This window comes from Electrona antarctica (assembly GCF_951216825.1).
Source record: "Electrona antarctica genome assembly, chromosome: 10".
Lineage (NCBI taxonomy): Eukaryota > Metazoa > Chordata > Actinopteri > Myctophiformes > Myctophidae > Electrona > Electrona antarctica.
Window position 1 is genome coordinate 6,693,779 of NC_136791.1, and position 26,991 is coordinate 6,720,769.

At 42.9% G+C, this 26,991-nt stretch overlaps 3 protein-coding genes and 1 long non-coding RNA gene across 5 annotated transcripts in view; 1 reads left to right on the forward strand and 3 right to left on the reverse strand.

The window, feature by feature from the left end:
- LOC306931000 (actin-binding LIM protein 1-like) overlaps window positions 1-19,836 on the reverse strand; it is a 149,140-nt gene extending 129,304 nt beyond the window's left edge. Inside the window, exon 1 of the mRNA XM_079512156.1 lies at window positions 19,729-19,836. The gene's annotated coding sequence lies outside the window, so the exon portion shown is untranslated. The remainder of the gene's footprint in view (window positions 1-19,728) is intronic.
- Window positions 860-23,894, forward strand: fhip2a (FHF complex subunit HOOK interacting protein 2). Of its 2 annotated transcripts, XR_013790947.1 has the most exons (18): window positions 860-1,032; window positions 2,399-2,477; window positions 2,754-2,923; window positions 3,272-3,376; window positions 3,500-3,622; window positions 4,335-4,574; window positions 5,917-6,113; window positions 7,349-7,463; window positions 7,617-7,693; window positions 8,144-8,336; window positions 12,806-12,969; window positions 14,727-14,873; window positions 14,979-15,069; window positions 16,105-16,248; window positions 17,645-17,785; window positions 18,540-18,643; window positions 20,583-22,162; window positions 22,534-23,894. XR_013790947.1 is itself a non-coding variant. In XM_079512153.1 (17 exons), exons 1-17 carry the CDS (start codon window positions 988-990, stop codon window positions 20,698-20,700), a joined length of 2,253 nt encoding a protein of 750 aa, XP_079368279.1. In that variant the 5' UTR covers window positions 860-987; the 3' UTR covers window positions 20,701-23,654. The 2 variants fall into 2 exon arrangements, 1 of the variants encoding a protein (XP_079368279.1); XM_079512153.1 differs by having other exon boundaries at window positions 20,583-23,654.
- Window positions 23,742-24,452, reverse strand: LOC306931003. The gene is made up of 2 exons (XR_013790951.1): window positions 24,323-24,452; window positions 23,742-23,905 (listed from the first exon to the last, which is right to left on the reverse strand). It is a non-coding gene; the product is annotated as an uncharacterized lncRNA (long non-coding RNA).
- Window positions 24,453-24,667: 215 nt separating this feature from the next.
- Window positions 24,668-26,991, reverse strand: part of LOC306931002 (serum response factor-like) — a 54,425-nt gene continuing 52,101 nt past the window's right edge. The window contains exon 11 of the transcript XR_013790949.1: window positions 24,668-25,751. The gene's annotated coding sequence lies outside the window, so the exon portion shown is untranslated. The remainder of the gene's footprint in view (window positions 25,752-26,991) is intronic.

A 26,991-nucleotide genomic window follows, 5' to 3' on the forward strand; every position in this document is an offset into this window, starting at 1 on the left:
AATTGGGTCGTCCACTCACAGTTAACAGTCTTTGTATTGAGTTTGTGCTTGAAATGTACTGTAATTCTGCAAACTATACATATTTCAATCAATCAAAAAGCTACACGAGGGAGCCTACTACAGTTTGATTTAATCTTTACCGTCATTATTTTAACAATGTAGGCCAAAATAAGTTAAATGACCTGAGCTGGTCTCTTTAGGCTACTGTCACTTATTTAATTCCCCTATACGCGTAAAGACCGTAATCAATCAATTCATGATTTATGGTGGAGGAGGTGAATTGGAATCCACTAGCTTAATTATTGGACGCATTAAGCCTTCTCCCAATAAACAGACAAAACACTTAAATGTGGAAATTAAAGTCCGTAGACAAGCCTAACTTCAAACCAAAGTTAAGAACTTATTTTGCTTTTAATTATTTATAGCCTACAGGACCTGCTCCCTTAATGTCTTAATTAGAATAAGACCTTAACGTGTTGTCACGTATATCGGCAATTTACAGGCTATTTCTTACCCTTTTAAAACGTGTTTCGATAAATGCCTATTTAACAGCCAGCCAGGTGATTATTATTCAACGCATTGATTATTGCTTTAATTAATAGGCCCCCACTTTCATGTCTCTGGTTTGTATTTGTGCGCCCCCTGGTGGGCAAACAGGCGGCGTGTTTCAGTGTTTGGCCGTGGAAGTGCCACGGTGTCCATAACGTAACGTTAGACTAGCAGTAGACGTCGTGTTGTTTACAGTAGTCGTGCCAGAAGGCCTGTCTGTCTGTAGTGTCTGTCCGTCTGTGGAGTCTTTTACAGTACAAGCTGTTAACGCTTTTACGACTTGACCTGTGTGTGCTGCTGGCTTTTTATTATTTTACGTTTCAAGGGTCAGTGCATGAGACTGGCTCCAATCTGGATCGGGGCGGCAGCAATAGGAAGAAGAAGATAGAGGAATTCTCTAGATCTTCTCGGGAGAAACTGGTCCAGTCGAAGAACAAAATGTTCTCCAAATTCACGTCCATTCTCCAGCACGCCGTCGAAGCGGTGAGTTTCTCATCAACTGTGTGTGTGTGTCCGTCTCAAAGTGTCTCCTGTCCTCGGCCAAGATGTTTTGGCTTTGTGTCTCGATTAAAGAAAGGCCCCCCCTTGCCCAAACATTACGTCGATGTTAGCATGCTAACAAGAACAACACTGGTTAGGTAACCTTAGCGAATCGACGTAAACATGTCATTTTCCGTCTGTTTTTAACGCTATATTGTGGTTATTATGACGTTGGAGTTGTTGGTACATGTTATTACTGTGTTGTAATAACATGTACCAGTCTGTACCACTGTACACCGCTTGCTTTCTTGTTTTGGTGCCAAACATATTTGCTATCAAATTGAGCTAACAGCTGGCTACGGTTAGCTAGGTAACTATACAACAATGCGAATCTCACCAGCTGGAACCTCTTCCTGAGGGGTTTTGTGTGTGTCAAGGGTTTGGGTTAAAGTTGGGTATATAGCATAAATAAACGATAGAAGTTCCCTAGATAAGTTTGCTTGAAAATGGTTTTGCGTAATGGACCCATCTAGCTGTTAGCCTCATAGCATGTATGTAGCAACCTGCCCAATTGAACCTGTTTCTTTGAAAGGATGAGCTCAACACTGCTAATTAAGGGACACCATAAAAACACTTGACCTGAGCTGAAGATGGGACAAGGACCCAAGTTATGGACCGGTGCTCGACCCAAAGTTGCACTTATTGCTCAATACTATAGCCTAGTGTAGGGAACATTTGGCTGGAGAAGTAGTGCACTGTGTACACAGACTTTAGGTTATCTATTAATTAATTTTTGCTAGAGACCCATCCAAAATCCCTTACCAGGTTATTTGTGGCACATGACTTAAAAACAAACCCAAACAAACCCTAACCCAAACAAACAAGGGTAACCAATGGTTACTATTTCTTCTATTCTATTCATTTGTATACAGCCCAAAATCTAAAGAGACTGTTAAAAAGCAAAGTAAAGTTCTTTGTTTACCCAGGGTGAATGGACTAAGCTCGACGAACTTGTTTACAGCCAGACCCTGCTCATAGAACATTTCATGGTAGGGGTTCAATGCCTTGCTCAAGGGCACTTCAGCGGTGGTAATTTTAACGTGCCGGTCCGGGGATACGAACTGACGACCTTCCGATAACAAGACCGCTCCGCAAACCGTTCGGCCACCGCTGCCCCACCAAGTTGTGCCCAGCAATTGCAGCAAACCACCTCTGTCTAATGTTACACACTGAACAAATACCTGGCTGAGATATTGACCTGTTGGTCGAAATTCGAATAAATATCAGACTTCACAGTCTAATCCGCTTACACTGTGACTACTACAAATATCGCTGTTGCACATTATCTTGATGCTGTTTTCTTTTTCAGCTTGCCCCGTCGCTGCCCTTGCAGGAGGACTTTGTCTATCACTGGAAGGCTATAACACATTATTACATAGAGACTTCAGGTGAGAACTACTTTATACTTCACAACAGCACAGAGTAGTGAGAATACAAATTAAACGGAGGGCCAAATGACCCGGATGTGTGTAACAGAACTGCTATTTTGGTTGTGTGTAATGTCGCACCAGGCTTTTTTTGAGACAGGGTCTGCTGTCTTGCATGTCATAGATTTCAATCATACAACTTTGCTGAAGTGGTTGATGCCATCAATAAACTGGTGCATAATAGCCCATTGGCCACTCAGTGTGGTTCAGGTTCTGATAACTCTCTCTCTCTCTCAGATGACAAAGCGCCTGTGACGGACACCAACATCCCATCCCACCTGGAGCAGATGCTGGACATCCTAACCCAGGAGGAATCGGAGAGGGAGTCTGGGGAGACGGGGCCCTGCATGGAGTACCTCCTGCACCACAAAATCCTGGAGACACTCTACACACTGGGAAAGGCAGATGTAAGTCAGCCCTGCTGATGATGGCTACCGTTTAAAAAAAAACGGCCTAGAAAACGGTGTGCAATAATAACTGGATAAGTTCTCTAGATGGCTATTCGAGATTCTAGTGTTCCTCTTTTTAGTGCTGTGTTGTATTGCTCTTGGTGGCTAGTGGTTTTGGGGGAGCACACTGAGCACCTCGTGTAACTGCACCCACATACAACGATGCGGCATTTCTGGCATACATGTTTACTGTTAGCAACAATAAGTACTCTGTCCTCTTTAGAGCTGCTCTTGGCATTCATTTTTTTAAATATCTCCCTAATGGTGGTGGTGGTGGATGTTGTATTTTTATCCCCTCTTTATCAGTGTCCTCCAGGGATGAAGCAGCAGGTTCTGACCTTCTACACAAAGCTACTTGGACGCATCCGTCAGCCTCTCCTGCCCCACATTAATGTCCACAGGCCTGTACAGGTAAGAGAGCCGTTGCAGTCAGGATACTGGTGGTGTCTCTCTCTATTTTGGAATGTTCCAGCCAGGTAGTACTTTGCAAAGCGACGGGTTATGCAAGTAGTTTCTCTCTCTCTGCCTTCTCAGAAACTGATCCGTCTGTGTGGGGAGGTGCTGACCGCTCCTACGGAGAACGAGGAGATCCAGTTCCTCTGCATAGTCTGTGCCAAACTGAAGCAGGACCCGTACCTCGTCAACTTCTTCCTCGAGGTAGGTTACTGGGAACAAGGGGATCCGTAAACTCAAATGATTCATTCATCAGTTTGTGCGATTTTTTTTTTTAGAAGAAAGAAGTTTGTGTCCCTTGTAAGTACGCACTATGACACTTTGGATATTTATTTCGGTTAATTGGTGCAGAGGTTATTGGTCTTTGAAAATAACAATATTCATGATGCAATTGATATTGACATTCAATTCCCCTTTCTGTCTGTTGCGGCAGTGGTGTAGTTTTCATAGTCGCATAATGTTACTCCAGTGACTTCACTCGAATAAACTAAAGGCACAAAACACTGCTCGGTTTTACTTCTACTTTTTACTTCTGGAACAGTAGCAGTATTAGAATAGATGCTGTTGAACCGTGGTGGTGTCCAACAACACCCTTTTAACCCATTAGAATAGATGCTGTTGAACCGTGGTGGTGTCCAACAACACCCTTTTAACCCATTTTGGGCGGGAACCCCTTTTGGTGTTAAACATTATGTTATAATTTAGCTATTGAAAAATAGCAGACCTACAAGCTTGTAGGTCTGCTATTTTTGAAAAATCGAAGAACGACTGACATAGAAACATAGCTTTTTCAGAAAAGTGTCAGGATGTAGAAGAGATTTTAAGAATCTGATCTCAGGTCAAAATGGGTTAACAAATAGAATGCTTGGTGCCTCTTTATCTTTTACCTGACTTTATCTGATCTTGTTACTTGCAGAACCAAAGGGCCAAAAGGCCTGAGACAAAGAGTTCTGAAGGGGCAGCAGGCGTGACTGAGAACCTGTCTGCCCCAGACACCGGACAGCCCCAGGCAGAGGGGTTGGTCACAACTCCACAGCAGCCTCGTGCTGGAGCCAGCTGCAGTCCAACCACCACCAGCAGCAGCAGCAGCAACAACAACAACAGCAGCAACAACTACAATCTGGTCACCTCCCTGCTCAACCTCACCAAGAGCCCAGTTAGTACAACACTAGCAGCACCAGCATGCAATGTTTTAGAATGTGTTGGGTGTTCATGAACACACCACTGAATATCCATTTCCACCTTTTAACATTCGTCCGGTTGCTAGGCAACCGGACCAATATTAGGGAGGTGGGATTGTCAGTTCAGAATAATCAATACAATTATATGATGACTTGACTTAAGCTGATTTGTATAACAAAAGAATTCAAAAAGCGCTTTTCATAAACAAACAAGAAAAGTCTCTTTTAAAATAGTTCAAATAGCTGAGCTGTAGATGTAGATCGGCTAGTTGAACTATTTTAAAATGATTTTCAAAATGGCAAATAGGGATAAGGGATAAGGGTGGCGCAAGATGGAGCCCTTAGTGTCCTGTCACTGTCCAAAAAACAAACAAACAGCCCAATGTCTGAAAGAAAGGAAATCAGTCTATGCAGTTATGGCAAGATAGGCTACTTCCTCACCAGGCACAGATCACAGATGTATCCTATTTGCTCCAAGTCAACCTTGCAAACTTACTGTAAAGCTACTTTGTATTACTACTAGCTCTTCTTGCAAACTATTATACATTCAGTATGATCAACAAACACTTTTGGGGATAGAATCACCAGCCGACTTTTAGTTAAAGCGAGTTACCAAACTGCAAAATAAATGCTTATTGCTTACCGATAGCTTTCTTCACAAACGTGTCTACTATCACCTCTCAATTTGTCAGCTGCTGAACGTTAACCTACTGTATATGCAGGCAAAATTGGCCAAATGTCATTCTGCTTTAAGTAGCATGTGCCGGGTCAAACTAGGGGGTTTTCATGATTCTGAATTCATTGCAAGCATTTGTTTTGCACGGAAAAAAAACACTCCTTGGGCTAAAAATGACCATAGCCATCATCACACATGTGATGTGTCATCACATTTGGAAAAGTCAGCTAGATGAGCTTGGATTAAACGCCAACAGGACATTGGCTACGGTTGTGTTCTGGTGTTCACTGTTCGCCATGACTGCCGGACTGTGCTGTCACGTCCGATAGGAGGGTTTCTCCGTCTTCTGACAAAACGGATCGAAAGGGACTCAAGCAAGTCGACTCGAGTGGCCCAGTCCTCCACAACGGAATCTCTAGCCCTGTTCAAGCTGTATCGACTGAAGAACTTGCACCTGATCAGAATCAGAATCCTGAATTGGGATTTGAATGCTAATATACTGAAAATATTCCAAACCATTTACCATTTAGGGCCAGTCCACACACCCACACTTCAGTGTGTTTTATGCTGTCTGATGTATGTGTTTCTGTATTCATTGCTCACAAATTCACACTCCTTTTGGCTTCCCTCTGACCGCTCAGGATGGCAGGGTAGTGGTGAAGGCGTGCGAGGGCCTGATGCTGCTGGTCAGTTTACCAGAGCCTGCGGCTGCCAAGTGTCTGATGGAAAACACAGAGCTGTGTGAGCTCCTCACCGACAGGCTGGCGTCCTTCTACAAGGCTCTGCCGAAGTCCATGGACCCCTTGGATATCGAGACAGTGGAGGCTGTCAACTGGGGGTGAGTTTCTCTTCACCTTTTTCGAGGGGGGCGTTAGCCCCTCCTATGCCCAGCTTTGTGGGTCTGTGTGAACACAAACATTGGCTGATGATTGGCTGATCACCCCATAGCGATGACTTGATTGGCTGAGCATTGCAAGTGAAGGCAGAAAAGTGAAGATGCCAAAAGTTGATTGGCCGGAATGACATTTGTGATGATTTGATTGGCTGAGCACGGAATGTGATATATGATGATAAGAGTGCCCCTCACTTCACACGAAGTGAGGGGTGAAGTGTGAAGTGATGGGTGAATTGAGGACGCCACAACTTCCCACAAGTGATTAATTAGCCTTGAGGATAAAAAGTGAGGACAGAAAAGTGAATATGTAAATTGTGAATGGCCAGAATTAGATGTATGCTGATAAGAGCGCCCTTCACTTCACATAGGTGTGATTTCTCTATTACTAAACAGGGGAATCCTAATGATTTCTCAATGTTAAGTGTCTTAATTCTTAAAGGGACACCAGCTCTTATTTTAATGTTTGGGAGACAAGAAACACTTTCCTGAGGTTTTTATGTGGGTAATATGTGTTTTTAATATATTTTAGTATTTCAAAGTGTCCATGGACTCCATGATGTCATGGACACTGGGCTCACTTACTTCCTGGACTACATGGTGTTGTTGTTGTTGTTGTTGTTGTAAGACAGCCCTAGATCAACTACTTTTGAACACTTTAGCATCTTCAGGTTTAACCCATTTTGGGCGGGAACCCCTTTTGGTGTTAGCGTTATGTTATGCTTTAGCTATTGAAAAATAGCAGATCTACAAGCTCATAGCGCGCCACCGAGTGGCGCGCTATGAGCTTGTAGGTCTGCTATTTTTGAAAAATCGAAGAACGACTGACATAGAAACATAGCTTTTTCAGAAAACTGTCATTTTCAAACAGACATTTTTAGAATCTGATCTCAGGTCAAAATGGGTTAAAAGGGCTTTACTCGGATACCGGTATTCAAAAAAAGTTGTTTTTTAGGTGCTATCGGTCTTCAGTTGGTTTATGTAAGACAGTGTTGGTTTCACTGACCGTCTAAAAATGACAGGTTCCGTTCCAGGTTCAACAGCATGCTGCATATGCTGTATATTATTTTGGAGTGTTCTTGGTAAAACCAATCAGCCCATCATTGTAAAATGCTCCAGATGAGAGCCAGCTAAACGTACTAACGTAGCCTCTGGCCCTGCTGTTCTCTTTTCTATTTCAGGCTGGATGTGTACAACCTGAAGGAGGACGCTGCCGTCTTCACAGGAAAGAGGGCTCTCATCTCCTTCCTGTCGTGGCTTGATTACTGTGACCAGCTCATCAAGGAGGCTCAGAAGGTTTGAGTGCCGTTCCGTTCCTTCCTGCTGACTCATCCCGCCACGTGCTTCGTTGATGCATTGCACTCACTCACTGCTGTGGTTAAAAAAAGAAAAAAAGTATGTTGTTTTTTTTGTCAAAGTTCACCCACAGCTAATTGTGTTTGTCTCCAGTCGGCGGCTGCGGTGATGGCGAGGGCGGTGAGGGATCGATTCTTTGTGGCCGTCATGGAGCCCCAGCTTATGCAGACGTGAGTGTCGCTCCTTTCAGGTTTCAGCTGCATGCGTGGACATAAACGTCTTTCGCTGCATTATCCCATTCTGGACGGGAACCCCTTTTGGTGTTTTAAGCATTGTTATACTTTAGCTATTGAAAAATAGCAGATCTACAAGCTCATAGCGTGGCACTCGGTGCCACGCTATGAGCTTGTAGATCTTCTATTCTAGCTTGTAGATCTGCAAAAAAATCCTTAAAATGTGGCGCAAATCGTTGAATATATATTCTTTCACAGCGAACCTTTTTAACTCAAATCTTTGCTTCTGGGGGGTGCCTGGAACAACATATTTTCAGATGGGGGTCGGTGGCCAATCACATATATTTTTGGGGGTCCTTGACATGAAAATGTTTGAGAACGACATGATATAGAAACATAGGTTTAGATTTAGCCTAAACGAGGTGTCCTCTACTGTCCCGGCCGTAGGTCTGAAGTGGGCATCCTGACCTCGACGGCGCTGCTGAACAGGATCATCAGGCAGGTCACCTCGGAGGCGCTGCTCCAGGAGATGGTCTACTTCCTGTTGGGGGAGGACACGGAACCAGAGACGCTGGCCACCATCACTGGCAACCCTCTGAGACACCGACTCATAGAGCACTGTGACCACCTTTCAGATGAGGTACAACGTCAAATGGAATCGGCACGATTTCTGCATGGGCCGAACAACTCGGCTTTGATAGGCTTTGTTGTCATATCCTGTTGCATCTCTTCATTTACCCATCGCTGGTAGATGTTATAAGACCACATCACCTGACTAGCAAACTAGATGTTATAAGACCACATCACCTGACTAGCAAACTAGATGTTATATGAACACATCACCTGACTAGCAAACTAGATGTTATACGTCCACATCACCTGACTAGCAAACTAGATGTTATACGAACACATCACCTGACTAGCAAACTAGATGTTATACGTCCACATCACCTGACTAGCAAACTAGATGTTATACGAACACATCACCTGACTAGCAAACTAGATGTTATACGTCCACATCACCTGACTAGCAAACTAGATGTTATACGAACACATCACCTGACTAGCAAACTAGATGTTATACGACCACATCACCTGACTAGCAAACTAGATGTTATACGACCACATCACCTGACTAGCAAACTAGATGTTATATGAACACATCACCTGACTAGCAAACTAGATGTTATATGAACACATCACCTGACTAGCAAACTAGATGTTATACGTCCACATCACCTGACTAGCAAACTAGATGTTATACGAACACATCACCTGACTAGCAAACTAGATGTTATACGACCACATCACCTGACTAGCAAACTAGATGTTATACGACCACATCACCTGACTAGCAAACTAGATGTTATATGAACACATCACCTGACTAGCAAACTAGATGTTATACGAACACATCACCTGACTAGCAAACTAGATGTTATACGAACACATCACCTGACTAGCAAACTAGATGTTATACGAACACATCACCTGACTAGCAAACTAGATGTTATACGAACACATCACCTGACTAGCAAACTAGATGTTATACGAACACATCACCTGACTAGCAAACTAGATGTTATATGAACACATCACCTGACTAGCAAACTAGATGTTATATGAACACATCACCTGACTAGCAAACTAGATGTTATATGAACACATCACCTGACTAGCAAACTAGATGTTATATGAACACATCACCTGACTAGCAAACTAGATGTTATATGAACACATCACCTGACTAGCAAACTAGCTTCATCTATAAACGGTGCCAACACATGGCACAGACTCGGGCTGTATAACCAGTAAGAGCCTGAGGGCGAGAAGCGGCCTCGCCCTTCGTGCATGCACCCGCCTGGGTGACAGCAGACTGCTGGGCGAGCGCTGGCGCTTTGGAATGGGGGGTCAGATCAACATATGGAATGAATTCTGTACTGGCCATACAGTATATGGAGCGTGTCTTGAGTGTACAGGGTTTGATGAGGTCAGATCAACACATGGAATGTCTGAACAGGTCAGCTCCATATATGGGGTTTGATGAGGGCCCAGCTAGGGCCGGGCCTTAATTTTCAGGCCTGTTGAGAACTAGTTTTCACCGGCTGCCAGGCACTAATTACTAATTACTTTGGGGCAGGCCCATTTAGAGTTTAAATGGACAGGTATCAGTCAAAAAGGAGACATCAAAGAGGAAGGATGGAGGAAGGACAGGTTCTGACATATATCCATATAGGTCAGATGTAGAGTTGCTGGTCAATATTTTTGACAATATGGAGATCCCTCCATATATGGGCTTAATTGCGACAGCAGGTCACATTAACTATGACATCAGGGATCTCCATCCCTGATGTCACGTGATGTCATGTCAGTAGACCTGGTCACCATATATGGGGGCTTTCCCATGTATGGGGATTTTGAGTGATCCACTGACTGACGGACAAAAACGTACAATTTCATAGTAAATGCGACCTGTGGTCGCAATAAAAGGAGTTCTTCTAGGGTGTCTGCACATGTTCTACCCTCTACACCCCCCCCTCCCATATAACCCTACAACACAGATTAATAGATATCTGACTATTAATAATGAGAGACAAAGGTAATCTTTTTACATAGCCAAACATATCATGTGCAAACATGATAAAGTATGTCCATACTGAGTGTACGTATTTGTGTTGTGTTAAGGAGCCATCATTGCCAGGAAGACGTTGAAAAAGAAGAAGAGGAAGGATGATTCAATGATTCAATGATTCAACACCACAATGATTCAGACCATTGTGTCATTGACCCTAAACTAGATGTGAGATAGTGTAGGCTGGCCAGTTGGTTAACAACACATTACAATTACATTTGACTTATTATGACTCCTAAGGGTGCCAATGTGGTCCAAAAACGGTTGCCAGGTTTTATGGAACGACTTCAAGGATCCTATGCTGTATGCGTTTCATGTATTATGGGTGGGAGGGGATGGATTTGTCCATTTAAGGATAATCAGCCTCCTGGGTTGTGAATACAATAACTTGCCAAATGGGATAAAAATAAGCAGTTTTTGACCTAAATTGCAGTGCCAAAGTGCTATACTTAGATGCCACTAGCTGCTGATGTAATCAATTGTTTAGATGTGTGCTCATTTCCTGTACTTTATAATAGTGGATTTATTATCTCAGTCACCATCAGTGTGTTGTCCAACAACTACATTTAATGTGATATGTGAATACTAAAACAAATACAGTCCCAACATAATTATATGGCTCTTAAAATGGGTATTAAGGCAAACACAGAATAATGACTGATCTGGGCTGTTACTGTTTGAGTGACAAAGTCAGTTTTGTATTCAAACAAAGGCAGCAGATAGTGTTCACTGATGTGGATAGCAGGTAGAAAAGATGACCAGGTTGCCAGCAGATAGTGTTCCCTGATGTGGATAGCAGGTAGAAAAGATGACCAGGTTGCCAGCAGATAGTGTTCACTGATGTGGATAGCAGGTAGAAAAGATGACCAGGTTGCCAGCAGATAGTGTTCACTGATGTGGATAGCAGGTAGAAAAGATGACCAGGTTGCCAGCAGATAGTGTTCACTGATGTGGATAGCAGGTAGAAAAGATGACCAGGTTGCCAGCAGATAGTGTTCACTGATGTGGATAGCAGGTAGAAAAGATGACCAGGTTGCCAGCAGATAGTGTTCACTGATGTGGATAGCAGGTAGAAAAGATGACCAGGTTGCCAGCAGATAGTGTTCACTGATGTGGATAGCAGGTAGAAAAGATGACCAGGTTGCCAGCAGATTGTGTTCCCTGATGTGGATAGCAGGTAGAAAAGATGACCAGGTTGCCAGCAGATAGTGTTCCCTGATGTGGATAGCAGGTAGAAAAGATGACCAGGTTGCCAGCAGATAGTGTTCACTGATGTGGATAGCAGGTAGAAAAGATGACCAGGTTGCCAGCAGATAGTGTTCCCTGATGTGGATAGCAGGTAGAAAAGATGACCAGGTTGCCAGCAGATAGTGTTCCCTGATGTGGATAGCAGGTAGAAAAGATGACCAGGTTGCCAGCAGATAGTGTTCACTGATGTGGATAGCAGGTAGAAAAGATGACCAGGTTGCCAGCAGATAGTGTTCACTGATGTGGATAGCAGGTAGAAAAGATGACCAGGTTGCCAGCAGATAGTGTTCACTGATGTGGATAGCAGGTAGAAAAGATGACCAGGTTGCCAGCAGATAGTGTTCACTGATGTGGATAGCAGGTAGAAAAGATGACCAGGTTGCCAGCAGATAGTGTTCACTGATGTGGATAGCAGGTAGAAAAGATGACCAGGTTGCCAGCAGATAGTGTTCCCTGATGTGGATAGCAGGTAGAAAAGATGACCAGGTTGCCAGCAGATAGTGTTCCCTGATGTGGATAGCAGGTAGAAAAGATGACCAGGTTGCCAGCAGATAGTGTTCACTGATGTGGATAGCAGGTAGAAAAGATGACCAGGTTGCCAGCAGATAGTGTTCACTGATGTGGATAGCAGGTAGAAAAGATGACCAGGTTGCCAGCAGATAGTGTTCCCTGATGTGGATAGCAGGTAGAAAAGATGACCAGGTTGCCAGCAGATAGTGTTCACTGATGTGGATAGCAGGTAGAAAAGATGACCAGGTTGCCAGCAGATAGTGTTCACTGATGTGGATAGCAGGTAGAAAAGATGACCAGGTTGCCAGCAGATAGTGTTCACTGATGTGGATAGCAGGTAGAAATGATGACCAGGTTGCCAGCAGATAGTGTTCACTGATGTGGATAGCAGGTAGAAAAGATGACCAGGTTGCCAGCAGATAGTGTTCACTGATGTGGATAGCAGGTAGAAAAGATGACCAGGTTGCCAGCAGATAGTGTTCACTGATGTGGATAGCAGGTAGAAAAGATGACCAGGTTGCCAGGTACGACACATCCCACACATCAACTGAAAAACACCCATTGGATTTGTATCACTATGAATTCAGGAGATTGCAATGGGAGAAACTAAGGAATGTTGGCACTCGGCAACGAAACGTTACTCACTAAATGTGTCATCGTAGACTTCCAACCCACTGTACCTGGTTTTTATGTTTTTTTATTGTATTTGTTCTTACCAGATCAGCATCATGACGCTGCGTCTGTTCGAGCATCTGATCCAGAAGCCCAGCCAGCACATCCTCCACAGTCTGGTGCTGCGCAGCGTGGAGGACAGGAACTACCTGGAGAACAAGCCTCAGGAGGAGAAAGAGCCTCTGGAGAACGGCCAGCCTCACGATGCTGTGTAAGGACACCCCCCTCCCCCGTCTGCCTGTCTGTCTGTCTGTCTGTATGGTCTGCAACCTCTCCTTACAATTCAATTCAATTCAATTGGCTTTATTGGCATTAGAAAACATACGTTTACATTGCCAAAGCAGAAAGCACAATACAACAATACAGCTTACACAGCCCTTACACAGCCTCACGATGCTGTGTAAGGACACCCCCCCCCCCATCTGTCTGTCTGCAACCTCCTTGTCTCTGGATGAGCCTAATACACACACACAACATCTCTCTAGTGTAATTAAAGTGAATGCATCAACCCGCTGTGTTATCTCTCCCGCCTCGGGCTCCTACCATCATGCCAACAGCGCTACCCTCCTGTCAGTCTGTGTGGTGTTCAGTAAAACAATAAGTCAGCGGGGGGGGGGGGTTATGGAAGTGTTTTCCAGACACCGCCAGGTGGCCATAAATTAATTATCCAGTGCACTCGATCCTGAGGGGATAGCTTTAAAAGAAATGACTACATATAAAGTAGTTGACGTTTTGATGAATTATAATTGACTTAGATATACCTATTGAAAATGTTAGTAACAAATGCAAATAAATGAATGTCTATGTTTAGTAATGGGATCACAAACATAGGGATGTTAACATCCCTAGTTTTATAGAATAGTAAGAACACATATCACAATAGTATAATATCCGGTCTAATATGCATATACTAATCGATACTAGGGATGTCCCGATCACATCTAGTGAATTCTCTGTCACAGGATTTGTGTGACCACGTGGCTTTCATGGACCTAGCTTCCCTTTGAACGGTGGATCATAGGTTAGCCAAGAGTACCTCTAGTGGTCAACACTGAAAACACAGTTTAGACCTGTGTGATCTGCTATTTTTGAAAAATCGTGAAAATGTGGCACAAATCTTTCAATATAATTATATTCTTTCACAGCAAACGTTTTCAACTCATATCTTTGCTCCTGTGGGGTCCCTGGAACAAAGTATTTTGAGATGGGGTTGGCGGCCAAATACAGATTTTTGTTTTTGTTTGGGGTCCTTGACATGAAATGGTTTTAGATTAGATTAGATTCAATGTATTGTCACTGTACAGAGTATACAAATACTTAGACAATGACATGAAGGGTGTACAGAGAGTGCACTGAGCCGCTGTAACTGAGTGCGCCGCCACTAGTTTCGTCCTTGCAGAAAAAAAGAAAGAAATGGGAGGATGCGGGGGAGGGCGGCAGGGTGGAGCAGCGGTGGCCGAACGGTTTGCGGAGCGGTCTTGATACCGGAAGGTCGCCAGTTCGAATCCCCGGACCGGCACGTTAAAATTACCACCGCTGAAGTGCCCTTGAGCAAGGCATTGAACCCCTACCATGAAATGTTCTATGAGCAGGGCGTGGCTGTAAACAAGCATCTCGAGCTTAGTCCACTTCCCTGGGTAAACAAAGAACTTTGCTTTGCTTTGGGGTGTTGACAGAGAGGGAGGGGGGGGTGGGGGGGCATACATCACATCACATTACAATTGTCATTGTATCGTGCAGGCACAGAATGCACTTGGGTGGGGGGCAGGGCGGGTTGTAGGTCTGGGCAACAACACACGCCACCCTTCTGGATGGAGGGGCTGCGTGCGCGTAGGAAAAAAGTGAAGCACAGCCGGAGAAGCTCTGATATAGAATCATTTTTTCAGAAAACTGTCAGGATTTAGAGGACATTTTGTAGAATCTGGTCTGGCGTCTCAATGGATTATTAATGAATGTGGTTCTTGACAGAGATCTGGAGGAGGACCCGCTGTTTGGTGATGACCCTTCTCCAGACAACAGACTGTCCGGTTCTGATTGGCTGAGCTCCTCTCCACAGCAGAGTCCTGACCACTTGAAGCCTGACGGCAAGACGGAGGTCCACAAGATTGTCAACAGGTGTGCAAGAAGACTGTTCCTGGCATGATGTGACTTCCTAATGTGAAATATCCAATTGTTCCCGTTTTGCTTTTTAGTTCTATAATGTTTATACGCTTCCTACAGTTTCCTGTGTTTGGTGCCCGACGAGGCCAAGTCATCGTATCACGTGGAAGGCACAGGCTATGACACCTACCTACGAGATGCCCACAGACAGGTCAGTCTAATAGTAGTAGTCCGTAGAGTAAAACCTCTCCAAATGCATTTAGACCTGAGGACGATTCTACAAAATGTCTTCTACATCCTGACAGTTTTCTGAAAAAGCTATGTTTCTATGTCAGTTGTTCTTCGATTTTTCTAAAATAGCAGACCTACAAGCTCGTAGCGCGCGCTATGAGCTTGTAGATCTGCTATTTTTCAATAGCTAAAGCATAACATAATGCTAACACCAAAAGGGGTTCCCGCCCAAAATGGGTTAATAATGTTTAAGTTATGGGAAATGACAACAAAAATTAAATTTCTGTTTCCGGTCCCAATATTTTTAAGCTCGCCAAAGCCCCTTTCTCCATCCCTTTTCACACATGTACTTCTGCCTTTTAGTTCGTTAAAGGACCACTTCACCACTTTTCAACTTCTCTTCCTATAATTGGTTCTAACTAATGTTCATGATAAAATACCATTTTTTCCTACTCAGTCTGTGTCTCATAGGAAGGCTGTGGGCAGTTCAGAAACCCGTCCACCAGTGACATCATCAATGGTGAATCCAAGCTAATAGAAACGGCAGGCTTTATTTTCCTGAAAAGTTGCAATGCAAAAGTTGAAGCCCTCGTTCTCACGATAATAAAAATCTAAATATATTTTAAAACAAATCTTGTTTAAAAATAAATCTGCCTAATGATGATGTCACTGGTGGACGGGTGTACGAACTGCCCAAAGCCCTCCTATGAGACACAGACTGAGTAAGGAAAAACTGGTGGTGTTTTATCATGAACATTAGTGAGGACCAATTATATGAAGAGATGTTGAAAAGTGGTGAAGTGGTCCTTTAACGCAATGTTCATCCTTGACCCCAAATCGCCCCGTCATCCCACCGTCCCAGTACGTCCCATCCTCCATTTTCGTTAATATGATAGTGGTGTGTTCTTGTTTAGCAAAAGGTTCCTGTGTGATTGAAGCGCCAACACAGAGATAAATCATCCACGTATGTGTATATAACATAACGAATGCAGACCGTCTTATATCTCCTCCTCAGTTCAAGGACTACTGTGGGGTATGTATACGATGGGACTGGCGAGGGAGTCCGAAGCCTCTTGAAAAGTGTAACTTGGACATCCCCTTCTTTGAGGGCCACTTCCTCAAGGTCCTTTTTGACAGAATGGGACGCATCCTGGATCAGGTGAGTTTGTTATACCCATAGAGTATATAAAAGGATAGAGACTGATCTGGCGCGAAGCTCCGCCCCCTCCGCTATTCATGTCAGTGGAAGTTGCTCAGTGGCGTTTTGAAGCACCCGGAAGGACCGTCTCAAAACGTCTACTTCCGCATTGGACCACCAAATTTTGGTGGTCCAATGCGGAAGTGCAACAGAGCGCTCAATGTTAAAGCCCATCTGCACAGGGTTTCCCGGTCATGAATCCACGGGTCCGCCTGTAGTCCCTCCTCTTACCACTAGGGCCCAGTGCTTCAACGTTGGAGTGCCTCACTGGCCCCTTGGTTATACCACCACGACACCTTTAGACGGCGTCTGTTGTTGCACACGTCACGTGGACAGCCACCTAGTTTCAGGAGGGATTGGATTGAACAGAACGGAGCTGCCTTTGTTTATTATTTCACAAAGTGCTTCGGCTTCTTTTAGGGTTTCAGTCATGAGCCACGTTCAATAGTGCACGCCCCCCTCAATTAACCCATTTTGACCTGAGATCAGATTCTATAAATGTCTTCTACATCCTGACAGTTTTCTGAAAAAGCTATGTTTCTATGTCAGTGGTTCTTCGATTTTTCAAAAATAGCAGACCTACAAGCTCGTAGCGCGCCACTCGGTGGCGCGCTACGAGCTTGTAGATCTGCTATTTTTCAATAGCTAAAGCATAACATAATGATAACACCAAAAAAGGGTTCCCAAAATGGCTTAACTAACGCACCCTTCAAATCGGTGTGAGTTCTCTTCCTAAACGACACCTTGATAATTTATATTTCACAGTAACATTCACACTATTGTGAAGCGCCTCTAACCACCTACCATGACGTGCAATTAGGACCACACGGTGCTTGATAAATGATAATTATCTAGCTGATGTTCTAATTTGCACACGCATCACAATAAGGTGTTTTATTATTATTATTATGAGATGTGCAGATGCTGTGTGGGTCTTTATGCACTTGTGCATGTTTTCTGAATACTGTATTGAGGCCTGCCGACCCGTCTCAGAGCACATCAGGTGTGCATAAGATTTTGTTGCCTATTATTTTTTCAGATGAAAGGGCAGCATGGCTATAAATGGTAAATGGTAAATGGTGCATTTATATAGCGCCTTTATCCAAGGCGCTTTACATAGATTGTGCATTACATTCACCCATTCACACACATTCATACACCGATGGCAGCGGAAACCATGCAAGGCACCAACCAGCACATCGGGAGCAATTAGGGTTTCAGTGTCTTGCTCAAGGACACTTCGACACTAACTCTGGGGGAGCCCGGGTTTGAACTGGCAACCTTGCGGTTACCATCCAGGCACTCTACCCCTGAACCACCGCCGCTATGAACTCACTTTGATTTTGTTTTCTTGCAGCCCTACGATGTAAACCTCCAGGTGACCTCGGTGCTGTCCAAGCTGTCTCTGTTACCTCACCCCCACATGCACGAGTACCTGCTGGACCCCTACATCAACCTGGCCCCTGGCTGTAGGTCTCTCTTCTCTGTCATTGTCAGGGTAAGTCAGTATATCAACCTGGCCCCTGGCTGTAGGTCTCTGTTCTCTGTCATTGTCAGGGTAAGTCAGTATATCAACCTGGCCCCTGGCTGTAGGTCTCTCTTCTCTGTCATTGTCAGGGTAAGTCGGTATATCAACCTGGCCCCTGGCTGTAGGTCTCTGTTCTCTGTCATCGTCAGGGTAAGTCGGTATATCAACCTGGCCCCTGGCTGTAGGTCTCTCTTCTCTGTCATCGTCAGGGTAAGTCACAGCTGGGTGGACGCCTTGATATATAGCCTGGGCACCATTTCATTTCGGTATATGATCCGGGGGGGAGCGGATGATATGTTGTAGTATTGTTTTGTAGTCGACAGGCAGTTACAACAAACCCGAACTTCCTTTTCCCTCAAACCGATTTTTCTCAATAAAAGCTGCAGGCTACCAGAGCTTTTATTGTTATTCTTCCGGTTTGAGGGAAAAGGAAGTTTGTGTTAGTTGTTCCTGCCTGTCGACTACAAAACAATACTACAACATGACGTCACGATATCATCCGCTCCCGAGCGGATCATATACCGAAATGAAACAGAGACCAGGCTTTCCTCCGAGGTGGTGGAAAGCCTGGTGAGGCGAGGTTACTTGATATAACGACGCTCTGCAATGTTGAATGTCTAGATAATATTTGGTGCCCACAGGGAGCTCTTTGTGTGCATGGACTTGAATGAGTGCATTTGCTGTTTATTTATAATTATTATTACTTATCATTTGTCTATAAAAGGTGGTGGGTGATCTTATGTTGAGAATTCAGCGTATCCCAGACTTCACACCCAAACTCCTGCTAGTCAGGAAGAGGTTATTGGGACTCGAGCCAGAGGGTATCAAGTGAGTACTTCTGAAACATTCTGCCTCTAGGGATGCCGGGATTAAAGTGGTTAATCCATTTTGGGCGGGAACCCTTTTTGGTGTTTTAAAGATTATTATAATTTAGCTATTGAAAAATAGCAGATCTACAAGCTCATAGCGCGCCACCGAGTGGCACGCTACGAGCTTGTAGGTCTGCTATTTTTGAAAAGTCGTGAAAATGTGGCGCAAATCTTTGAATATACATTTCAGAGGGAACATTTTTAACTAAAATATTGGCTTCTGTGGGGTCCCTGGAACTACATATTTTGAGATGGGGGTCCGTGGCCCAATAGAGATAATTCTGGGGGTCCTTGACATGAAAAAGGTTGAGCACCACTGACATAGAAACATGGGTTTTTCAGAATTCTTTTTTTTTAATCGACCTCAGTCCAAAATGGGTTAAACTAGACCAGTGGTTCTTAATCCTTTTCATTTCAAGTACCCCTATAATTCTGAGACTGTACAAATGGACCCATAAGGGTCCATTTGTACAGTCTCCATTTGGAACCCTGCTATTCTATTCTATTAGTTGAATTGACTGGCTGACTTGGCTTCCCAATGAGGAAAAACTGTTTACAGTTTATGATGGTTATTGCCACTGGAGGAGAAGTTGTAAAACTTCAATACAGAAAAATATGCATTGTGTATTAACCCATTTTGGGTGGGAACCCCTTTTGGTGTTAGCATTATGTTATGCTTTAGCTATTGAAAAATAGCAGATCTACAAGCTACGAGCTTGTAGATCTGCTATTTTTGTAAAATTGAAGAACCACTGACATAGAAATATAGCTTTTTCAGAAAACTGTCAGGATGTAGAAGACATTTTTAGAATCTGATCTCAGGTCAAAATGGGTTAATATTGTCAAAGCATAAATACATACAACATACTGCAATAGACATGAGAAAACACTGCGGTCACCAAACGTAGTGTAATGCACTTACATGACATGGCCGTGAGGTTGAATAGCTTATAATTAGCTTCAGCTTCAACCAAACTTTCAATAGTATTCAGATAGACTACAAGAAAACAAAACTTTAAGAAAACCAACAGAAAATGTGCTTACCGTCATTTAGTTTCCAAGGCTTGTCAAAAGAACAGGTTCAAGCATGTTCTCTCCTCTGCTGTCTTGCAAACACTAAACACATGCTGACTACAGCAAGCTACAGCAAGCTAGCAAAAAGAAAAGTGCAAAACTAAACCTAAATACAAAACCACCACTAGGTGGCAATAATGTACACTAACAGTGGCAGGCAGTACACCTGTCAATGAACTGTGAGGGTCCCTGTACCCCACTTTGAGGGTCCCTGTACCCCACTTTGAGGACCAATGGACTGTGAGGGTCCCTGTACCCCACTTTGAGGACCAATGAACTGTGAGGGTCCCTGTACCCCACTTTGAGGACCACCCATCTAGTCCAAACTTTGTGCATTAATGCGGCAGGTTAATATCCAAACATTGATATATTATTGATTTCAGCTACTAGTATTAAAATGTTAGTCTTTTTATGTCCAATGTATTTGTATTTAGTTCATAAAGTTAACATAACGATCACTAAATGCATTTGTTACTTATCAGGATTCAAATTTAAAAAAATTGCAAAATCATTCAGGATTTCAATTCAAATAGCAAAAAAAATAGTTGTCTACAAGCTCAAAACGTGTCGCACTGCGACGCGTTTTGAGCTTGTAGACAACTATTTTTTGCTACGGCAGTAATATGCATGCGTCGTCAAAGTTGCCTACCGCTGCTGTAGATAGCAACAAGAACCCCAAAAGGGGTTCCCATCCTGAATGGGTTAAGTGGTCCACGGGCCGACAGTTGCCCATGTATGATCTACTGTACATTATATAGCAAGAATGGGCCTCAGTCCTATATGGGTTAAGTTGTGACCTCACGCCTGTCCATCCCTGCTTCCAGTATCGACCACATGACGTTGTTGGAAGGGGTCATCGTGCTGGAGGAGTTCTGCAAGGAGTTGGCCGCCATCGCCTTCGTCAAGTTCCACGCGACTGCCTCCTCGTCCTCCTCGCCGTAGACCCCCCCCCACCACCACCCCCCCTCCCCCTCCAGCTGCTTTGGCCAGGCTGGCGGGACGGGACGGGACGGGACAAGACAGGACCAAACTGTGCCCTCGGGGCTTTTGAGGTATTGGTGGCACAGGGTCAAAAATCCATCACCACTAAAGCTGGTCATCCCTCCAAGACTGTTATTAAACCACATGGAGCGCAGGTTTCATCAAGCCTCACCGTACGGTCCCCTGGCTCCCCCGTAGAGAGAAGAGGCCCATGGGCAGGTCAGAGCAAGCAGGGGGCCGTGGGGGAGAGCAGGAGGGTGGTCCCCTGGCTCCCCCGTAGAGAGAAGAAGCCCATGGGCAGGTCAGAGCGAGCAGGGGGCCGTGGGGGAGAGCAGGAGGGTGGTTGAAGGTGAAGAAGAGGAGGGTCTCTGGACATTTGAGTTGAGGTATAGCCGCCCACACTTTTTTATTCTCTCTCTCATCCCTCTCCTGTCCTCTTACTTCTCACTAGCCAAAAGGAAACTGTAGCCCCTGTATTTACATATTTTAATGGAGAAAAGAGATTTGTGTGTGTGTGTGTGTGTGTGTGTATGTATTTATTTCTGGTTCCAGTGTCTGTGTGCGTCAATGCCTTAGTGTGGAATTCACACCTTTTCAGTTACAGGAGATTGTTTCCTTTTGAAACTTTTTATCTTAAACCCTTGTGTGTTCGTCTGTCTGTCTGACTTAAAGAGGCTGTACAGAATAATGCCCTCTGTCCTGTCATTCACTACTTAATTGTTGCAGAACATTTGCAGAAAATTGTGAAATGGTTTTGATTTAAAAGCCATTAAGCCAAGCCCTCCTATTTATTATTTTCCTTTTGCTTTAAGGTTGCCTTTCGACTAGTATGTCTTTGTTAATGGAAAACAAAATACAATTTTAACAGTTTAAGAAGATGCTTTATGGGTTATTTTGCAGATTTCTTAGGTCGTTATTGCTAGCGCTCTCCAACATAATCTGTCACAGTATATAAGACAATGAACCTCATCAGTATCACCCACAGATGTCACCGGTCATCACATTTAGTTAAATGTGGATGTAACTTCAGATATACAGTGTGTTAATTAATTTGCACATGGACCTCTCTATACATTGCACTTGTTAAGTGTCAGAATTAATACTTTAGATAGGGTGTCAAATTGGCATATTTGGAACTGGAAAGAGACCTTTTGCTTCACATCATGTTATTTCTTTCTAGGATTAATGTTGCTTTACAAATGCATTCGTCAATGAGCGTACCAGTGTTTGCTTTAGTTTACCGTTACATTATTATTTTTGTATTGCATTTGATGGTCCTCTATGTAAGGGAAGGACGTTCATGATGGTGGCCCTCTATGTAAGGGAAGGACGTTCATGTCCAAAGCAGTGATGTTAAAAAATGGCAGATCCTGAACATTGTAGTGTGTGCTTAAGTCTACGTATCTACTTAAAGGAGCATTCAGTGATTTGGGTGAGTTGGAAAAAAACCCGGTCAGCCCCGCTAACAAGATGTGCACATGCACACGCTCTACAGTGGGGGAAGTACAACAGACCAACATCACGTGCACCAAGGCCCGCCCCACTTGATCATGATTGGAGGAAGGCCCCTCTCATCCTGATTGGACGAAGGCTTTGCCACCCAAAGCCCAAACCGAAACTAGGGTTTTTTTTTACCCCAGGGGCTCACTGGGGACAGGGAGGAACTCCTTATATGGTCAGCACACTTTATAGTAGGGAGGATTATCCAAAAAATAAGAAAAATAAGTGATATTTGAATTAAGTGATATTTGAATTAAGTGAAATCACTGAATATACCTTTAATACAGTAGGTAGATTTATTTTTTATCAAACATTTTTGTTCAGCTACATAATACTGCATATGACTAGACCTGTTAAATATCTTACCTAATTTCCAATGAGGTAAATTACAGTATTGTTCTCCACCATGGTCTTTGAAGAGGTGGTGAACCTTAAGTGTGTGTTTAATATATCGTTTAGTTTGGTGTCTTGTTGTGACCGAGGGTGTCGGTAACTTTGAATCAAAGTCTCACCTCGTCACGGCACTACATCCATTCACGTTTCAGTCTAAATGTAAACTTCTGCTGGTGCTCACCATAATGCTTCCCATCTGAATGTCTCCATGATACGATTACGAATGCTAAGTGTGTTATGTGGGATTGAGCGTGTTGTGTGTAATAACTTTCTGCATAAGATAGGTGTGTTATGAGACTTCAATCTCCTCCTCCTCCCCCCCCCCCCCCCTCCCCTCCCCGTACACACACCACACAAGTCATGCACTAACCCATATCTAAGCACCTAAGCTGCATAATTATGCAAATGTTTGCATGAAATCGGATTTTGCACATTGTTCATATTGTACATACCTACGAGTACACAATTTTGTTTCTCACTTTTTTTTTTCATGAACCAAAAAGAAAAAAAATGAAACGGAGATGTACCTTTTCAGGAGAAACGTTTCTATTTTAAAAGGAGAACGTTTTTTTTATTCCTAGTCATGCACATTTTGTATCAACCGTTTCCAACCCGTCTTGTATATGTACTATATTAATATATATATTATATATAGTATAACAGCAATAGTGATATTCCAGTGTAATGCATGAGTCGTTATTTTTCATTGGTAAAGAAAGCATTTTCTTAAAAGACACTGATGGGGAAAATACGATGTCTTACTTACTTCACACTGTGGGTCTCTTGAGGACTTCTACGATAGACGCGTTATGGGGTGTCTGCTTCGCTTGGGCTTAGTGTCTGGGGTGGGGTGGGGGGGGGGGGTCATCTTTTTGTGTTGGGTTTGTGTAAAGATGTACAGGACTTGTATTTCCTTAAAAGGTAGTTGTAGATCATCAGTATCACACAACTAATGCCAATGTTTGTTTGTTTCTGTGCGTCTCAGCTTAGACCAATCACTGTATCATGTGGATACATTGTTTTATTCATATCCTGAGTTTCGTTGCTGCTTTACTCTGGTGGGAAATGGAGTGTGTTTTTGTATTATTATTTTTTGGGGGGGGGGGGGGGGGGCAGGCATACTTCTCTTTCACTATCAGTTGGATAGTCATTGTGCAATGCATAATTTATACGTTTTAAGGTGCATGCTCGTTCTTCATGCATCCACTGCTTCTTAGGGGTAAATTTAAGTGATTACTGCAGTCTTTTTCTCTCTCATGCACTCAGGGCATTGCTTCATTTGTGACCATTTGACTGAGGGACTGCCATTGGATTTTTTTGAATTTTCGTTTTTTCATGTCATATGAAAGCAGGGAATCATAGCTTCAAATTGACATTGGTTGTTCAGTTTGACCCACCAGTTTTGGAGATATGGCTTATAGAGTAATGTCTTGCAGAAAACAGCGAGTTGAGAAAACAGGCTTGAAAGGTTCACTTCTGTGGTCTTTAACATTACACCTAGCTACATGTTTAAGCATTTATTTCATATTTACATGTCGATTTCAGCTCTGATACTTATTTCAGACATGCTCTAGTATGTGAAGAGTCTGCCTGTGCTATTAACTCATTTTGAAAAAAAGAAAAAAAAAAGTTTTTCTCCTCTGGTGAAAAGCTGGAATTTGCACGATGGCAGTCTGTCAAATCTGGTCACATTTATTCCCTCTTTAGACATCTCTGGTTAATTAAACCTGCTACCATTACTCATGTATTACATTCTATCCAGGACATTAAGGCTTTGTTTAACCTCCGTCCCAATAAAACAATATGCTTTCTTCAGTTATTGAGTTGTCCCTTTTTTACCTGAGATCGTTTTCTGAAAAAGTTGTTCGTCAGTGGTTCTTTGATTTTTCAAAAATAGCAGATCTACAAGCTCGTGGCGCGCTATGAGCTTGTAGATCTGCTATTTTTCAATAGCTAAAGCATAACATAATGCTAACACCAAAAGGGGTTCCTGCCCAAAATGGCTTAAATTCACTGCTTGAAATGCTCATTTTCATGTTTCATTCTGTCTTTTTTTTATTACAAAAAGAGTAATCTGTACATGTATGATATTACATAAAAACCTAAAACAAAACAGTAACTGTTCTCATGACAAAAGTGAAAAAAAAAGACTAAATACCACTCAGTAAATTCCCAGAAAACTATATTTTAGAAAATCCACTGGATCATTTTAGGAGAAACTGATGTAAAATGAATGTAAAATTGGCTAATCAAACATTTACCATTTTCATTATCCAAACAATATCAGCTGACATAAAATGGGACAGAGCAGGGTGGCGTATGCAAAGACTAAATCCTGAGTTACACTTGGTTGCGCGTCGTGGTGTCGCACACGTGAAATAAGCAGATCAAGCTTTGATGTTTTGGGAGCTTGTAGATCCGCTATTTTCGGTGTGTGTGTGTGTGTGACACACACCAGCGTGAAAGTACAAATCAGGCATGAGTGAAGCAAGACGATGTCCCCCGTACCAGCGAGTCACATAATGGCAACATTAGTAGGGCTGTCACGATTAGGACATTTTACTTACTGACCATTAATATGTCACTCAAATAATTGCAAATTAACGGTTTGTCGTTTGAACATAATGAATTAAATTACATTTATGTTTGGCTTTTGGCCATCGTAGACAAGTTGCAGTGGGGCAGATATGACAAACATTTAATTACTTTCTACATAAACGGTGGTAATAGCCTATCTAGAGCCTCAAAATTTGTCGTTTGAGTTTGTAGATCGCTACTTCCACTTTTTATATAATTTTTAACATGGAAATGACAATTATAGCCATTAACTAACCCATTTTGGGAAGGAACCCCTTTGTGTTTTAAACATTGTTATAATTTAGCTATTGAAAAATAGCAGATCTACAAGCTCATAGCTTGTAGGTCTGCTATTTTTTAAAAATCGTGAAAATATTTATTTCAGAAAAACTGGAGGATTTAGAAGATTTTTTTTTAATTTTGAGGTTATGTTATAATTGTGACAGGCCTAAACATTAGCTGGTATGGCTTCATTGTACCCAGTCAGTCACATTCTCTTTGGCTGCAAAGATAGTCCACCCTGCCCAGTCATCCTGCTAATCCTGTAACACAAAACAAGACGTGTGTCCTCCGGTTGAAGTGGCAGTTCAACATACAAAAAAAAAGGTCCAAATTAAGGTGAGATATAGCCTGCAAAATGAACAATTACATTTCCCTCGATATGAATGTGTCTTTTGAAATCGGGCCGTGTAAAAGAGGCACTGTTGGTGCAAAAAGAAGGCTCCATGTCTCACTTGGGTTCAGCCAGAACCTATTTAGGCCTGACGAAAAAGAAAAAAAGAAAAAAACGTTCGCTCTGAAAGAATATATATTCAAAGATTTGTGCCGCATTTTTACGATTTTTCAAAAAAATAGCAGACCTACAAGTTCATAGCGCGGCACTCGGTGCCGCGCTATGAACTTGTAGATCTGCTATTTTTCAATAGCTAAATTATAACATAATGTATGTAACCACCAAAAGGGGTTCCCGCTCAAAATGGGTTAAAAAATGATTGCTGCAGTGACGTTCATACTGAGATTGCGTTGCGGTTCAGGGCCTTCAGTCAGATTCTACTTGAAAAAAATATATTTCTCCAAAAAGCACCTTGAAAACATCACTTTGCCGAATCGATTTATCTTGTTGTGATCCATACAAAAAGAAATGTTCAAATCCTATGCCAGTGTAATGTCACAGTAGAGTGAAACTACGGGGAAATTAGATTGAGAGACACCATACAAAGAAACACCAATGCCTTTTTATGCAGTACTGAAGTGGCAGTACCACTATCTGCCACTAGTGGCAGTACCACTATCTTACAGTGTTAATGCCTAGTTATGATAAAAGAAGAACAGTGTTTTATCCAATGCCCTGTTTTGGAAGAACTTTACAGAGAAAGTAAAGTCACTCATAGCTGCAGTCTGGTACTCGTAGCAGGGCGACAGGTTTATGATGCAATACAAATTCAGCCAGCATTTAGAAGTAAAATGCATTGCTTTGCATTGCAATTACTTTGTCATTTACTTATGTTTGTTTGGCACCATCAGATCATGGGAGGATGTAATCTCTTAAAAGTGTTGAATATAAAGACCCAATTGTATAGCTCTACTTGTGGAACCGTTTTGTGCTTGGTGTAAATAGCTCTCGCCCCATAAAACATTTCAATTGCAAATCAAGCGAGATCTTGTCAAAAGGACTGCCAGCATAAACTCATCTCGTTAACCTTGAGTTTCAAGTATTTAACTACAGTTTGTACCTTTTCAAGAAGTGGACAAAAAGATGGGACTGTATTTGGATTGCTTCTG